The following is an 18,312-nucleotide window of genomic DNA, read 5'->3' as shown; positions in this document are numbered from 1 at the left end:
TGGACATCCTAATTCTAGGGTGCTAGATCCATTATTAATAATTGTAATTTGAACATTTTTAAGAATGAAGATATATTTTGTGAATCATGCAAATATGAAAAATCACACTCACTTTCTTTTAAAATTTTTATTTCTATGCCTCTAAGCCACTTGAACTTATTCATATAGATTTGTGGGATCCTTTTCCTTTGGCTTCAATGAATGGTTTTCAATATTATATCTTATTTGTTGATGACTACAATCACTACTCTTGGATTTACCCACTAAAAACTAAAGATGAAGCCTTGAGTACATTTATGCAATCCAAGAAGCTAGTTGAAAATCAATTTGATCATAAAATTAAGATGATTCAAAGTAACTGGGGAAGTGAATATAGGAGTTTCACTAACGTGTTGCAAGATTCAGGAATTCAATTTCGACACTCTTGTCCACGTACCTTAGCTTAAAATGGCAGAGCAGAAAGAAAACATAGACATATTGTTGAAATAGGCTTAACCTTATTAGCTCGAGCTAAAATGCCCCCATTTTACTGGTGTGAAGCTTTTAATACCGCCACTTGTAACCTCCCTGAGGTTAAACCACAATTAACTTCAAATTATGGTAATCCAAGGATTTACCCTCAAGGATTATCAAACTGCAAGATTTTAAAAGAGAATTTCTCAAAAATCTTTCAAGGGAATCCCAACCTTGACAGTTCAAATCTCAAACATGATTTAATAAGCCCAAATTAGAGTTTTGAAAATAAAGCAAAAGCTTGAAAAACCCAAATAATGAGTTTTAAAACTCAAAAATAAATACTATACAGAAATGACATGTGCGCCACAGTGTGTCTTCTCTATGCCATGCGCCGCGGCGCATTGCACGAAATTTGACAGAGTAGTGCTGTCATTTGACAGCATAGGGAGCGAACTTTTGACGCGTCCTAAATCTTCATCTGACATTCAATTGAGGTGGTTTCAGTGCCTACACAAAGCTTTCTCTTAACTCTAGTTAATGGCATAGGCTTTACATTCAAACTCATTTTCTATAAAAAGTTAGAAACCAAAATCCATTTTGACCACACTTTTATAAAATATCCTAAATAGGGTATCACAACTCAACCACACATGCCAATAGCTTACACAAATCATTCGACCACACTCAATAAACTTTTTGCCGACTCGTGTAACACACCACACTCAACCAAAAATGCTTATTTCATAAAAACACCACTCAACCCCAATTTTCACAAAACATAAAGGGGGAGGAATAATGTACCAAGTCAACTATTTCATTTCATATTTTTCAAAAATACATATGTTCCTACTTGCACTTATCCATGGGTTTACAACAAAAACTCACTAATTCAGGGCACAAAATACACTAGTTATACACAAAATCATACAAGTAGTGCACAAATCATATCAATTACACCTGGTTGGCAATTACATTAACAAATATATATGTAAGTAGTAAAAGAGAGGCATATAGAGGATTATTCCACCAATTCTAAGCCTTTGTATGTTTTCCTCGACTCGGATCCGATGAGCTAAGTCCTGAAAATATTGAAAATTGAGGGGTGAGTACAACCACTTAGCAACCAAGTTTCACTTAACCCTTACAGTTACATATTAATTGTCAATAGATGCAATTAGACAAATAAACACATATTTCATATAGCATTAGGCCACAGTTCATAAAACTAACAACTATGTGACCAGGCTTGCCATAAAACACTATATCATGATATTTCGTAAAAATATAACATAGGGTCATAAAAATAACAACCATGCGCCCTCAACATATGTAGGACTACAAAACTAACAACCATGTAGCAGGACTTATATGTATGATCATGTGCCAACCTTATATTCAGTTACCTCTGATATGAAACTGGTGGCTATCACGTGGCTACATCCTTCACAGACTAACCCAGCCTTTCATTTGTGATGAGTTACCAGGCCAGGGTGAACTCACTCACTTATGTAATCCAGTTTCCTCCAATACTAACAACCATAGGGTGTCGTACCTCTAATTTAGCCTCATCATGAACCGGTGGAGACTAGTTAGGTTTGAGTCCCTCATAGAACAAGTGAGACAGTCTTAAAATAATCATGGGATAAGGGCTACCTCCCGATTCCAACAGTCGGTGCCAAGGCTAGTTCTCAATTCCAACTGTCACTGCCAATATCATGTGGATTTCAACCAATCTACTCCTCTCCGTAGGTGAACACTCGCCAATGATCATGTTATGCACATTTCATACATAATATGCATTTAATAATCATTTCTCAAAACATGAACCCACATAAGACAAATGCTCCACAATTTAACACATAATACATCACAATTCTCCACTTATAGTATTAAATCACAATTAATTTTGTAAAACATCAAGGGTGACAAAAATCAAGGTTGTCTTTCCAAAAACTATTCCACAAATCAATACTTTGCCAATATACATCATCAATTTAATCCGCAAATCATATTTCACAAACACAATTAACATTCGACTATAAAAATTAAGCTTCCCTTAGTTACCTCAAATATTTAAGAGGTCAAAAGTTTACCCTTCATTATACCAACTTTCTAAAGCTTCAACAAGCTCGAGCGGTGCCAAAATGAACCCTTTACATCTACACCATAAATATATCATCATTATCTTGCTCTTAAAGCTTTATTAACATAAAACTCCACATACATTATTTTTAATCAACTCATAATCAATATCCACTCATACCAATAGGCTTATTAGATTCTATTAATGTACATTATTATTAATAACACTTCAAACCTTCATTAATGCACATTAACCTCTCCCAAATACCTCATAAATACCAATTTTTAGGCATTAGATGCTTCCATGAACCAACCACTTCCAAAATTATTAATGTGGTGTTCCAATACATTAAATAACTCTCATTTAACTTATTTTAACTAATAAAATCAGACCTATACTCCTATGGACCGAAAATCCATCTTTCAACTCAAACCCTACCATAAATCATTACAAATGAGGGAGAGAAAGGAAGAAGAAGGCACCATAATCTTACCTTGGGTGTTTGGGAGCTTCAATCTATCAATAATGAGACCAAATGTCGTGCCCTAACAGAGCCAAAATCGAGCTCTTCGTTTTCTTCCTCTTTTTCTCTTCTGTTTTCAAGCAGCTCACGAGCTAATTTATCTAATTTTTGGTCATGCGTTGCGGCATATGCTGCCTTCCGTTGCTGCGCATGGCATAAAGGAGCCCGTTATATTTGAATTGTCTCTGTGCGCCCCGGTGGACTAACCACATGTCACGGTATGTGGCACAAAAAATAATTCTTCACCTTTTCTTTACCCAGGTGGCTCGCCATCGATCTGGACCCACTTCTAGGGCTGAAATCACAACAATTATGCCAAGTTAAGCTCCTCTGGCTACACACCTCATTAACTCACTAATTATCCTCATCAGGTTAATAAACCAGGGTTAAAATTTTCCAGATGTTACATTACCAACCTTATTAATCTATTACTATCAACTGTGTTAGGTGGAGTTTCACCTTATTTTCAGTTACCTGGCAAAAATCTAGATTATGAAAGACTTAAGGTTTTTGGTTCTACATGCTACCCCTACCTTAGACCTTATAATCAACATAAGTTAGAATTTAGGTCCACCAAGTATGTATTCTTAGGATATAGCAATGCTCACACAGGGTACAAATGTTTAAGTTCTGCTGGTAGGATTTATATTTCTAGGCATGTTGTATTTAATAAGGTAGAATTTCCCTTTGTTATAGGATTTATAAACAAGAGTCATACCTAAAGAGAAGATTTATCCTGAAGTTTTCTTCAAATTAGATCTAGCCTTGGTTGAGAGAAAATGTGCCAATGATGTGATTTCATCACAAAGTAAAGACAGTCTATAACCAATTTCCTCCACTACAATGTCTCCAGCAATCTCTGCTTCATTAATTCCAAGTTTATCTCCTTTTATCATTGAACGTGAAACAAGAAATGATTATCATGCTGTCAGTCCTGAACACAGTGCTGAAAATCAGTCACCTCAACACATGACTGAACATCCTAATGACAGGTATGAAAGTGGCTCTTTAACAAAAGATTCTCATTAAATTGTTTCTCTTAATCAACATCCCATGCTCACTCGTAGTAAGGTTGGTACTTACAAAACTAAAATACCCTATGTTGGTGCTATCTTGACTAAAACATCTGTTGATTTTAAGCCTAGAAATGTTGCTAAAGCATTAAAATCTCATGCTTGGAGAAAAGTAATGCAAAATGAGTTTAATGCATTAATTATCAACAAAAAATAGGTGTTAATTCCCTATACGGGATAAAGGAATGTAGTGGATTGCAAGAAGGTATTCAAAACAAAGTTTAATGTAGATGGAACTTTTCAAAAACACAAGCCAAGACTAGTTGCCAAAGGTTTTTAACAAAATCTAGGCATTGATTTTGAAGAGACCTTCAGTCCAGTTCTCAAGGCATCAATTCTCAAATTTGTTCTTACTATTGCTATTACTTTTAACTGGCAAGTACATCAAATGGATATCAATAATGCATTCTTAAATGGAGATTTATATGAGCAAGTTCTTATGAAGCAACCAAATGGTTTCATAGACCCCAAATTTCCTACTCATGTCTGTCTTTTAAAGAAGGCTTTGTATGGTATACAGCAAGCACCTAAAGCCTAGTTTGATAAGCTGTGAAGTACTCTTTTCAAGTGGGGGTTCTTACATTCTAAGAGTGATTCATCACTCTTTTTTATTAAACATGGTAGATTTGTTATGTTTGTTATAAGAACCAAGAGACCAAACTGTAAGGTCTCCCTTACTAAACCACGTTTAACTTCAAATCATAGCAATTTAGGGTTTAACCCTCAAAGGATTACCAAATTGTTAAATTTCATAAAAAAGAAATTTCTCTAATCCTTTTTAAAAAGAATCCTGAATTCAACATGTTGAATCTCAAACATTGTTTAATAATTTCCAATCAGAATTTTAAAAGTAAAGCGAAAGCTTAAAAATCAATTGGGACCCAAAATAATGACTTTTAAAATTCAAAAACAAATTTTGTGCAGAAAATGACATATGCACCATGGCTTGTCTTCTCTGTGTCATGCACTGCGACGTGAGATGCCATGCGCTGCGGTGCATTGCACAAATTTGATAGCATCAATGCTAACATTTGATAACATAGGGAGCAAACTTTCGATGCATACCAAATCTTCATCCAACGTCTGATTGAGGTGATTTTGGTGTCTACACGGAGCTTTCTATTAGCTCTAGCTAATGGCATTGGTTTTACACTCGAACTCATTTTTTATAAAAAGTTGGACACCAAAACTCATTTTGACAATTTTTTTCCCAAAATTTCATAAATAGGTGTCCCAATTCAACCACTTGTGCCAATAGCTCATACCAACCATCCGACCACATTCAATAAACTCTAATGGACCTATGCAATGCACTACACGAAATCAAAAACACTTATATCATAAAATCATCACTCAACCCTTGATTTTCACAAAACATAAAGGGGGAGGAAATGTTGCACAAAATTATCAATTTCATCCATCGTTCAAAATACATATGTTTTTACTTGCATAAGTATTTTGGCCCTATCCACAGGTTCACAACCAAAACTCACCAACTCAGGGCACGAAATACACTAGTTATACATAAAATCATGTGAGTAGTGCATAAATGATCCTAGTTGGCAATTACATCAACAAATACACATGAAAGTAACAAAAAGAGGTATAAAGAGGATTACTCCACAATCCTAGGCCTCTATGTGCTTTTTCAATTTGGATCCAATGAGTTAGGTCCTGAAAATATTAAAAATTGATGGGTGAGTACAAGTACTTAGTAATCAAGTTTTACCTAACTTATATAGTTGCATATCAATTGTAAATAGATGCAATTAGGAAAATACACAGATATCACATATAAACACTTGGCTATGGTTCACATAATTAACAACCATGTGACCGGGCCGACAACATACAATCTCATGATGGTTTACAAAGCACAACATGGGATTACAAAAATAACAACCATGCACCCTTAACACATGCCAGACCATAAAATTGACAACCATATAGCCAGACTTATATATATGATTATATGCCAACCTTATATCCTCCTATTACCTCTGACATGAAACCGGTGGCTATCACGTGGCTACGTCCTTTACGGACTAACCTAACCTTCCACTTATAAGGAGCTACCAGGCCAGGATGAACTCACTTACTTATGTAATCCAGTTTTCTCTAATAATAATAACCATGGAGTGTCATACCCCTAATCTAGCCTCCTAAACCAGTAGAGACTAGTTAGGTTCAAGTCCCTCGTAGAATAAGTGAGACAGTCTCAAATTAATCATGGGACAAGGGCTATCTCTCAATTCCAACGGTCAGTGCTAAGACTAGTTTTCGATTCCAAGGATCACTACTAGTACCACATAGATTTAAATCAATCTACTCCTCTCCTTAGGCGAGCTCCTGCTAATGATCATGCTATGTACATTTATCACATATTATGCATTTCAATAATTAATTCATGGCAATTAATCTCATACAACCATATTCAATTTCTCTACATAATTCACATAATACATCACAATTCTTCACCCATAATAAAAAATCACAATCAATTTCGTAAAACATAAAGAGTTGCATAATCAAGGTTTTCTTTTCAAAAATTATTTTCCAAATCAAACACTTTGCCAATATGCATCGTTAATTTAAATCATAATTCATATTTCATAAACATAATTAACATTCAACTATAAAGATTAAGTTTCTCTCGGTTACCTCAAACCTTTGAGAGGTCAAAGGTTTATCCCTTACTATACCAACTTTCTAAAGCTTCAACAAGCTTGAATGGTGCCAAAAGATTCACATTGCAATCATAAGTAAGAATATCATTACAATCACACTTTAAGGGAAATATCAATATTGATTCCACCTTTCCTCTATTCTACCAATCCTATATATCTCTACCCATTCATATCTAATGGGCTCTTTAGGTTCCATTAATGTACATTATCACTAATGACACCTCAAACCATCATTAATGTATATAAACCTCTCCCAACTACCATATTTATGTTAATTTTCGGATATTAAATGCTCTCATGGACTAACCACTTTTAAAATTATCAATGTGATGTTCTAATACCTTAAACAACTCCCATTATACTCATTTTAACTAATAAAATCGGTCCCATACTCCTATGGACCAAAAATCCATCTTCCAACTCAAACCCCACCATAAATCATCATAACTGAGGGAGAGAAATGAAGAATAAGGCACTACAAACTTATCTTGGGTGTTTGGGAGCTTTATAATGTCAACAATGGAAGCCAATGCTGTGCCTTAGCAAAGCCTAAGTCGAGCTTTTTATTTTTCTCTCCTCCTCTTCTTCTATTTTCACACACAGAATGTATTTGATTTATCAGATCTTTTTCTCGTGCACCGTGGCACACATTCCCTTTTGCCGCAGTGCATGGCACAAAGGAGCCCATTGTATTCAAATTCATCTCTGTGCATCGTGGTAGACTGACCACATGTTGCGGCATGTGGCATAGAGAACAATTATTTACTTTTTCTTTCTCTTTCCTTGCTCGGGTGGCTCGCCATCAATCCAGAACCACTTATAAGGCTAAAATCACCACAAATACACCAAGTGAAGCCCCTCTGGCCACATACCTCATTAATTCACTAATTACCTTTATTAGGTTAATAAACCAGGATTAAATTTTCCCGGATGTTACATTTGTTTTGGTCTATGTAGATGATATAATAGCTACTGGAAATTCTTCAACAGCTCTAACTATGTTCATTTAGCAACTCAACACTATGTTTGCTTTCAAAGATTTAGGTCAACTACATCACTTTGTTGGGGTTGAAGCCTATAGAGATGAGATAGGACTCTACCTAAAATAGGAGAGTTATATTTATAACATTCTTAATAGATCTAGTATGATTAACATAGCTCTAGTTCTTACACCAATGGTTGTAAACAGGCACTACTCAAAATATGATGGTAGTCCTCTCAAAGATCCAATAGTCTATAGATAACTAATCAGGTCACTTCAGTATCTCATTCATACACGGTAAGATATTATGTTTGTTGTCAATAAACTTAGTCAATTTTTGAAATTGACTTCTCCTACTAATGTTCACTAGCAAACCTTAAAGCGTATATTACGGTATCTTATAGGGACATCAGATCTAAGTCTACACATCAAGCCAAGTAATCATCTTACCTTGTAAGGGTTTACTGATGCCAATTGGGCCATTTGCCCAGATGATCGTCGATTGGTTGGTTGGTATTGTGTATTCCTTAGCGACTCCTTGATCTCCTAGTCAGCTAAGAAACAAAAGGTGGTTGCTCATTCAAGCTTGGAGTTTGAATATTATGCTTTCATAGATCTTGCTTTTGAGTTGGCTCAGATTCAGTCTTTTACATAGAACTGGTTCTTCACCTTTGATAGCCTCTGATAGCCTGGTGTGGCAACCTCAGTGTGGCAACCTTAGCTTCAAACCCTATATTCCATGCTCGGTCAAAACACATCAAGTTGAATGTTCATTTCATTCGAGAATATGTACTTGATCACAAGCTTTTTGTTAGATTTGTACTATCTTTTGAGCAGCTTGCCAACATTTTACGAAAGCTCTCTCTTACTCAAAGCATCCGGACTTCAAATCCAAATTCAAAATTCATAAGCCTTCTATTCCTCGTTTGTGAGGGCCTGTTAAGACTAAATGAGCTTTGAGTATAAAATAGCCCAATAACCATTTGGGCCTCACTGTTGTGTTACCTGTTGTATTTAACTAAATATACCTTTGTATCGACTTGTAGCCCAATAGCCTTCTTTATGCTATCTAGGGTTTTGTATCCTACAATATATATTGTAAATGTATATAGAGCACCATACGCAATATAATATAATTATTCATTACAAAAGTTGTTTCTACTGCAAAGTGTATAGTACTTTATATGCATGTTTCATTTTTGCAGGTGATGAATAGGCCAACAAATTCTCAAATATAATAACCCAATTATATTTAAATTGACATGACAAGAGAGGAGAAAATTTAAAAACAAATTTTGCATTTTTTGCCTTGTATTCTAGATCTGCCTGACTCAAGTTGATGGGACTTAACAAGATCAAGCACTTGTAGGACCCTTTCAAGTGGTAAAATTTCATACCAAATATTTAAAGCTGTTTGTCATGGGGCCATTACTCTTTTCCCAAAAGGCTAACCTATTAGGGCGTGCAGCGCACCCGCTTATATAACCAGGATCCTCCCTAAGTCCCTCCGATGTGGGACCTGACATGTTGCTACGATACAAGACAACTATTGATAGATCAAGGGATACTTGTTGGGTAGGGACATGATTTAGTAAAAGTTTATTTTTAACCAGAATTTAAAGTTTCTTCACATGTTAATCAAATGAGAGCCTTGCCCCCAAAAAAAAAAAAATCAAATGAGAACACAATCTAAAATAAAATAAAAAATTATTTATATCTTTAATAAGTATAGGTCAAAAAATTTTAAAATAAAATATGTTATTATCTAGATTTTAATTTATATAAAATAAAAAAATCAGAGATCCAGAATATACTAAAATATTTTTTTTAGTTTTCATATTTTTATTTTATTATAACCTTTTAAAAATTAAATTATCCCCATGCAATCAAGAATAAATCTATTTATATATCTAGTTATTTATAAATAGTAGGGAAAATTGTCCAAAATTAATACTCTCTTCCTGAAAAAAATATTAGACATTTTTTGATGTGTTAAATGTTAGAAAATGTAAAGCTATTTTTTTTTTAAAAGTGTCCATAATGAATAAATTACTTTATATTTATTTTAAAGTGAAATATATTATTAAATATGAATAAATATAAAAGATTATGTTAGTTTAAAAATAATTAATTATTTTATTAAAATAAAATTTAATTAAAAATATTTTATATTTTTTTAATGGAGGAAGTAGTATATTAATATTTTTTAATAGTTGTACATACGGCAAAGACCAATTTTGCTTATTAAGACCGGCTTGACCTCCGCACAGAACCAATCACTTCCTAGACTTCTTCTAGACTTTGAACTTTCTGCACTTTTTTCTTTTATTTCGTTTTTCAAATTCTTGTTTTACTTCCAACAGTTCTACAGAAAAGAGATGAATTTTTAGAAACTTGAAGAAAGTGATAAAAGAAGAAGTTGTTTTCCCGGTCAATAATCAAATAGTTTCAAGAAATACCACAATAATTATGTTTATTCTTAGTGAACTAAAATGGATGGGCTTGATCATGTGAGCTTAGGTTTAGAAATACTTTAATCTTAAAATTAATCACTTCTTTAAACCCAAGCTCCAATTCTTATTAATTAGACCTAGGGCTGGAACCAAAAGCTTGTCTTTATTTTATTTTTCTAAAATTATTTTTACATCATAATATTTAATATTTATGCACTAAAATACCAACTTAAATATTTTAAAATAAAAAAGGTAATGCATGTTTAAACAAGTAAATTAAGCTTAAATTCAAGCCCATTTTTTACCAAACATAAACGGGTTAGACTAAAATAATTTTTTTATAGTAAAATACTCTAATTTTCAAAGTCAAGCCCCAAAAAAAAAAAAAAGTGTAACCGCCCATTTGTTTTTCCCACTTTTGCACTTTCAAAAAGCGGAGAGAGGTTTGATTGTTTGGGTATTTAATTTGACTTCAAATCAACTTTTTGAAAGTATATTTTCTAAAAGTCTTTGAACCTGAATTTGATAGAAGCAATATGAGAGAGCTTTTGAAATGTGATCTCCTCTCAATATATGACCATGCTATCTCTAATTTTTATTTTTAAAAAAATTGCACTGGATGGATTTTTATCTGAAAAGAAATTGCAGACAATTTTTTAAAATGTCATTTGATATTAAGTTATATAATTTCTGTCCAACATAAAACTTTATATTTTTTATCTTTATTGTTTAACATATAAAAAATTTTATTATTTAAAATTTTTATCACATGCTTTTCAAACATTTCTAATATGAAAGTAGTTGTATGACAAAAATTACAAATAATAAAAATCAATGTCCTTTAAAATACTTTTTATTATATATAATCTAAATAATTTTTAATTTATCAAATTAAACTTTAAAAAATATATCTAAATACAAATTTTGCACATTTTGTTATAGTTTACTTTTATTAAATTGATGTTTGCTAGATAAACTTTTAGCAAATTAGCTTTTAGCCCAGGAAAACCAAACAGGCATAGAGGAGGTAGTCTGATAGGCTTGGACAGTTGGACTCTTATTCTAAGCTAACATCTGCAAACAATGCAAGGGAATGAAGGGAGTTTTAAGGGTGGGCGTCGCCTGCTCAGTTGCTTCTATTGGTCACGAAGGCATATGTGAAGAATAAATCATGTGAAATTGCTAAATGCAGCACACTAGTACTGTGTTTGGATTAATGAAGATTTAGATTTGAATTAAATTCCTTATTTGAATACACAAAAATTTATAAAATTGTGTTCAATTCAAATTCAAATTCATTTATTGTTATATTTCCTTAATAATTTCAACTTCCTTCTATATCTTAATTATTTGAAATTTTAGACACTTCAAACTTTTCATTTGTTTCATATTTTAACTATTGATGTCTCATTTGTTTCATATTTTAACTATTGATGTCTTCATAATGCTTGTGTCTTTTCATATTTTTCTTTCTCATCTCTCATTGATTGAAAAATAAAGATAAACTTATCATTTTTAATTTTACTTTCAAATCTTAATTCATCTCTCTCTTTCTTTTGAAATTTTTTAAACTATTCATATATAATATTTTAAATACGTGAATTTTAAATACTAGACTTTAAATCTAAAGTTTGAATTCAAATCCACTAATCAAAACATTACTTAACGTTTATAATGGGAAAATTAAAGGTTAGTGGGATGGGACAAATGCTTGACTTCCAAAGGGGCTCATGACACCAATAAGAGTCCAACTTTGATTCAGTCAAATGTATGCAAGTTGTGAGGCATAAAAGGATGGTGCGCCTAAGGCAAAAACCATCTTCACATTCCTTGTTACTTTGTCTTTAAGCTTTACTGTAAAGGTGTCTCTTATTATATTCCATATGCAATGAGGTTTATCCTAAACTCATGGCTTTTTCTGATATCCTTTTGCTTCGTAAACTTGAGCATCAATATATTTGTTGTGACCAGCCATTGCCATAGCCATAAAAAATCTGCACTGCTTTCTCTTAACAGCAGCCTCATATTTGACCTTTACAAGTCCAAAAAATTGGTTCATTGGAACCATGGTGATCATGATTGCTGCAAATGGAATGGAGTAACATGTGACAAGGGACATGTTATAGCTCTTGATTTGAATGAAGAATCAATCTCTGGAGGATTTGACAGTTTAATAAGTTCAAATAGTCTCGTGAACCTGCAATTTCTGCAAAATTTGAACTTGGCTTATAATGAGTTTCATTCTGTGATTCCTTCAGAGTTGCACAGACTGAAAAACTTGAGGTATTTGAATTTGTCAAACGCTGGGTTTAAGGGTCAGATTCCAATTGAGATATCTTACCTAACAAAGCTGGTTTTTCTTGATTTGTCTACCCCAATTCACACTTTAATACTTGAGAAGCCAAGTATAGAAATGCTTTTGCAGAACCTCACAGAAATCAAAGAACTATATCTTGATGGGGTAAAGATATCAGCTAAGGGGAAGGAGTGGGGCGCTGCACTATCTTCACTGAGGAATCTTCAAATTGTGAGTATGTCATCTTGTAATCTCTTTGGACCTATTGATTCTTCACTTGCAAAGCTTCAGTCTCTCTTAGTACTTCAACTGAATAATAATAATAATATGGCAAGTTCGGTGCCAGAGACCTTGGTGAGTTTGACCAACTTAACCACCTTGCAACTTAGAAGTTGCAACTTGAAAGGAGTATTTCCAAAACGGATCTTCCAAATACCAAATTTGCAGGTCCTTGATATGTCAGATAATCAGGATCTTCAGGGTTCTTTACCAAACTTCCAACTTCATAGATCTCTCCACACAATGAACCTTAGCCACACAAATTTCTCAGGTCAGCTACCAAGTTCTATCCACAATTTAAGGAAGTTGTCTGCCTTAGATCTATCAAACTCCAAATTCCATGGAACTTTCCTTGTTCAATCTCAAAGCTGACTTCACTTGTTCATCTAGACCTGTCATTCAACAACTTCACTGGCTCGCTTCCATCTTTCAATATGTCCAAGAACCTCACATATCTATCCCTGTATAACAATCACTTACAGGGTGAAGTTCCATCGTTTCTTTTCAATGGCCTTGAAAATCTTGCCACTGTTGATTTAGGTGGTAATTTTCTCAATGGGAGAGTTCCATTGTCACTTTTTACATTGCCCTCATTGCATGAACTAATCCTCACTAATAATGGATTCAAGGGTTTTCTAGATGAATTTCCAAATGCTTCTTCATCCCCATTAGAGATCCTTGATATCAGTGGGAATAATTTACAAGGGCCTATACCTGTGTCAGTCTTTCAACTCAGAAGACTCAATTTACTGCAACTTTCCTCAAACAAGTTCAATGGAACTGTACATTTGGAAATGATGAGAAGCTTGGAAAATCTGGCCATACTAGATCTTGCTCACAACAACTTGCTAGTTGATGCAACTTTGGCGGAGCTTAATCTGTCATCATTCCCCAAATTGAACAATGTCATGTTGGCTTCTTGCAAGCTGAAGGAGTTTCCTAGTTTTCTCAGAAATCTAACCAATTTATTGTACCTGGACTTATCCAACAACCAAATTCAAGGAACCATACCGAATTGGATTTGGAGGTTTGATTTCATGTATTTTCTTAACCTTTCCAACAATTTTCTAACAGATTTGGAGGGACCTTTTCAAAACATTAGTTCCAATTTGTTTCTTCTTGATCTTCATTCCAACCAACTCAAAGGCCCAGCTCCCAGTTTTCCAAAAGAAGTAATCTATTTGGACTACTCAAGCAATAGATTTAGTTCTATTTCCCCACCAGACATTGGTAACCACCTTCCTTTCTTATATTTCCTTTCCCTTTCAAACAATAGTTTTCAAGGAAAAATCCATGAATCCCTTTGTAATGTTTCCAATCTTCGAGTGATTGATCTTTCTGATAACAATTTTAGTGGAACTATTCCTGAATGTTTGATAACAGAGAGCAGCACTCTTAGGATGTTAAATCTAGCTGGAAACAACCTCAAAGGTCATATTTTGGATGCATTTTCAACTTCTTGTTCTATTCAGTTCCTAGACCTCAATGAAAATTTCATAGGTGGCACAATCCCAGAGTCTTTAGCCAATTGCCAGAAACTACAAGTCTTGAACCTTGGAAACAATCAATTCACTGATAGATTTCCATGTTTCCTAGGGAAAATTCCAACTTTGAGAGTCATGGTTCTTAGGTCAAACAGATTTTATGGTAGTCTTGAATGTCCAGATAGTACTAAGAAGTGGGAGGCACTTCAAATTGTTGATCTAGCCTCTAATAACTTAAGTGGTACTCTACCTGTAGCACTCTTGCAAAGTTGGAAAGCATTGGTGATGCTTGATGATGAAGAAGGCAATGGATCAGAATTTGGCCACTTGTATTTTAACATCTTTGATGATGATGATCTTGTGGACTTCATGATTACACTAGCCACTGTGAATAAAGGTCTTGCACTCAAACTAAGCAAACTTATTGCATCAGAGCCACCTTTTGTGATCAGCCACTTATTTTCTGAAGTGAAAGCCAATGATTTTGGTCATCTGAGTTACCTGGATTCAGTTACAATTGTCAACAAAGGAAGACAAATGAAGTTCACTAAGATTCTCATAGCCTTCACTTCTTTGGATTTCTCATCCAACCATTTTGAAGGGCCAATACCAGAGGAGCTTATGAACTTCCAAGCACTTCATGCTCTCAACTTGTCACAAAATGCTTTTTCAGGTCATATCCCTTCATCTATAGGGAATCTGAAGTATCTTGAGGCATTAGACTTGTCAATGAACTCTTTCAGTGCAGAGCTTGCAGGTCTATATTTCCTTGAATTTCTCAATCTCTCCTACAATCATCTGACAGGGCCAATCCCATTGGGCACTCAAATTCAATCATTTGAGGCAGATTCTTTCGAAGGTAATTATGAAGGCTTATGTGGACCTCCATTGACACATAATTGCAATTTGGGTGGGGTTTCAGGATAGTCACCACCATCATCATACAAAACAAATTCTGGGCGTTCCATTGATTGGAATTTCTTGAGTGCTGAATTGGGATTTACTTTTGGCTTTGGTATTTTTATCCTTCCCCTTATGTTTTGTCAACAATGGAGGCTGCAATACTCTAAGCATGTAGACTACATGCTTTGGAAGATCATTCCTCAGCTTGATTTTGTATATGAACATCGTGGAGGGAAGACTTACAAAAGCTTAAGGTGGAGGCCTTTTTGATTGGGAGAATGCAATGAATTCTCAAAATAGAGAATTTATGATAGTTAGGTCTTAATATAATTTTTTTAAAAACAAGCTATAAATATTGATTCAAACAGTTGCAAATAGGAATCCCAATTGCAAATGGAGAGATATATTTAAAATTTATGTGTCTTATTTGCAATTAAAACTTCTAAAGTCATAATTATTTGAATTAATATTTACAATTGATTTTATAAAAAATTTTATTGGGGACCTAATTATCATAAATTAATTGTTTTGGGGCTTTAATGTCATTCTTTTTAGTTTATGTCTAATAAAATAGAATGGTACTACAACTCTTTTTCCTTTTCTTTTCTTATTTTCCTGTAATACGTGTAAGAGACATAGACGGATGAAGGAAAACATGGTTTTACATTCAAGTTGCTATATGTACTCGCTTCTCCTTATCAAATACTTCTTACGATATTATTTATATGTTATTTTTAATATATTTTATCAAAATTAAGGAAAATTTTAAACATATAAAAACTTTATAAATTTTTAGCTTTACCCTTATTAAAAATATATGAACTAGAAATAAAATATCTCAACATTTAATAACTTTCCCAACATTTAATAGGAGTAAAAGAACAAAGATGGATATAAAAATAATTAAAATGTTTTATAAATAGAATCAAAATAAATAACTTCCCTATCCTATAAATAGGATTACAAGGTAAAGCCAAGACTTGACACAAAGTAGTCAATTAAATCACAAAAAATAAAAAAAATTGTGCATTCATTGCATTATTTCAATTACACCCTTTATTATAAGTTGAAAGTAGTTATAAAAAATCATTAAATTGAATATAAGGTAAAAGTTCAAACTGGGGATATTTGTGAAAAAAATACAATTTATGGCACAGCTAAGAAGAATAGCCACTTTTCTTAATCTTAACACTTAAATCGGATATGTAATGCTCAAATATTATAGCTAGAAATTTGTTAGAATTTGGAAGAATCAAATGCTAATTCTTACAGTTCACAGGAAAAAAAAGTGATTTTTACTATCGCTGTTCAAAAATATAAGTTGTTATAGCTGCATGAAAAAGGTGTTCGAGTATATATGGAACAATATTGGAAATTTTATAAACGAATTGTTTCAATGACATGCTTGATCAATAAACTTCCCTTGCCACTAACCAAGCTTTCATAGTATTTATACAATGAATTATTAAAACTTAAATCAAACGTTGGATTCCTTTATATCACAAAACTCCACATAGCTCAATTCTTTTTTTCTTTTTTTTTTTTAACTTAAGGTATCCCCATAGCTGATAGTCATGAAATTAATTCCTTGAGAAATCTGATCTCCATTTAAGAGGTTGTAATCTCCTAAAAGATGTTTTCCATTCAAACCTCTATAAATCAATCTTGAAATTATGCTTAAAGAGTCCAAATCGTTACCATTTGTCCACATCCACTTGGTCCAAATAACTCAATTCTAAATGTGTTACACCTCAATACAAACCCAATATATTCTAAGGTTTGGTTTGGATGGAGAGAAAAGTGGAAATAAAATAAAAAAGAGAGAAAATTATGAGGAGAGATTTTTTAAAATAGTAAATTTTTTATGCTAAAATATACAAAACTCACCTAAACTTTGAGGCTATGCTATAAAACCCACATGACCTTTAAAAATTTAAAATTAACCTCCATAATCTTTTTTTTTGACCATAGACTCTCTTATTGTTATGTTTTAATTATCTTACTAATGGGAGTTGTTATGTTATATAAAAAAATGACACGTAGTAGTTTATGTGGCATCCAATGTAAGCTAATAATAACAAAAAAAATGAATAAAATTTTTATAAAGTTATTATTAACTTACATTAGATGTTTCATAAGCTGCTACTTATTTTTTTTTAATATGACATAGCAACTCTTATTAGTAAAATAACTAAAAAAATATCAGTAGGCAAGTCTATCATAAAAAATAAAAAGTTAGGGAAGTTAATTTTAAATTTTTAAAAGTTTTGTGTAGCAACCTTAAAGTCCATGGTAATTTTGTATATGTTAGCCTTTTTTTGTACTATTTTTGGAAATTTTTCTTCCTTCTTATTTTTCTCTCCAGCAAATAAAGGGTAATTCACCCCATCACTTGTACATATTTCTACATTATCATTTAAGAAAATAAAAAAAATTAAGATGTTACAATCATTTTTCCTTTCTCATCTCTACTCCATCTCTCTATACATTAGTATTTGATTGGAAGGTTTTGACAAAGAGAAGAGGAAAGGAGAGCCCCTGTTTGGTGTAAAAATGGAAGGCCCTCCCCTCCTTTCCTTTCAATTTTTCTTTTCTTGTGTTTTTCATTTCAAGAGAGGTGAGAGAAAATGTTATTTGGATTTTATTATCCTCTCTTATTTTAAAAAATTTGCACTATTCTTGATATAAAATTAAAATTATGTCTTGTCTCCCCATCTCTCTCATAATAAAATAATATCTTATACAATAAAATTCAATACATAATTTATTTATGTATAAAATTCATTAATAAATTGTAATACATATACATTGGTTCTTTAAAAAATTATTTATATAAGATGAAATTATCAATTTTTCAAAATAAAAAAAATCAGTAAATCATAATATAACTGTTTTCCCACTCCCAATCATCAAGTGTTAGTGAAAGCAAGTTTTTTAAAGTTGAGATCTATGAAAAAGCAAACTTCATAAAATTTACAAATTCTCAATATCATTAACTTGGAGTTGGTTTCCCACCTCCTACCAATCCCTCCTGTATCTTTATCTTTATACTTCAATTTTTTTTATTACAAATTGAAAAACTGAAAGAAAGAA

The 18,312-nt window shown here is 32.8% G+C and overlaps 1 protein-coding gene across 1 annotated transcript; it reads left to right on the top strand.

The window, feature by feature from the left end:
• Positions 1–3,905: 3,905 nt before the first annotated feature.
• On the top strand, positions 3,906–15,243 carry LOC129319584 (receptor-like protein 7). The gene is made up of 4 exons (XM_054964684.1): positions 3,906–4,054; positions 12,229–12,907; positions 13,001–13,103; positions 13,223–15,243. The coding sequence occupies exons 1-4, from the start codon at positions 3,906–3,908 to the stop codon at positions 15,241–15,243; spliced, it is 2,952 nt and encodes a 983-aa protein (XP_054820659.1).
• Positions 15,244–18,312: the final 3,069 nt, after the last annotated feature.

This window comes from Prosopis cineraria, unplaced genomic scaffold, assembly GCF_029017545.1.
Source record: "Prosopis cineraria cultivar Desert tree isolate PC_DT_omini unplaced genomic scaffold, ASM2901754v1 PC9, whole genome shotgun sequence".
NCBI classification, from domain to species: Eukaryota; Viridiplantae; Streptophyta; class Magnoliopsida; order Fabales; family Fabaceae; genus Prosopis; species Prosopis cineraria.
Note: the sequence above shows the minus strand (reverse complement) of the source record. Positions and strands in the feature narration are given on the sequence as shown.

What these genes read in the sequence shown, in the direction of transcription:
- LOC129319584 (XM_054964684.1), top strand. Translation starts at nt 3,906, where the DNA reads ATGTCTCCAGCAATCTCTGCTTCATTAATTCCAAGTTTATCTCCTTTT. An exon ending in ACTGAACATCCTAATGACAG is followed by an intron (nt 4,055 to 12,228) that starts GTATGAAAGTGG and finishes TGTTGTGACCAG; the next exon opens with CCATTGCCATAGCCATAAAA. An exon ending in GTTCGGTGCCAGAGACCTTG is followed by an intron (nt 12,908 to 13,000) that starts GTGAGTTTGACC and finishes CCAAATTTGCAG; the next exon opens with GTCCTTGATATGTCAGATAA.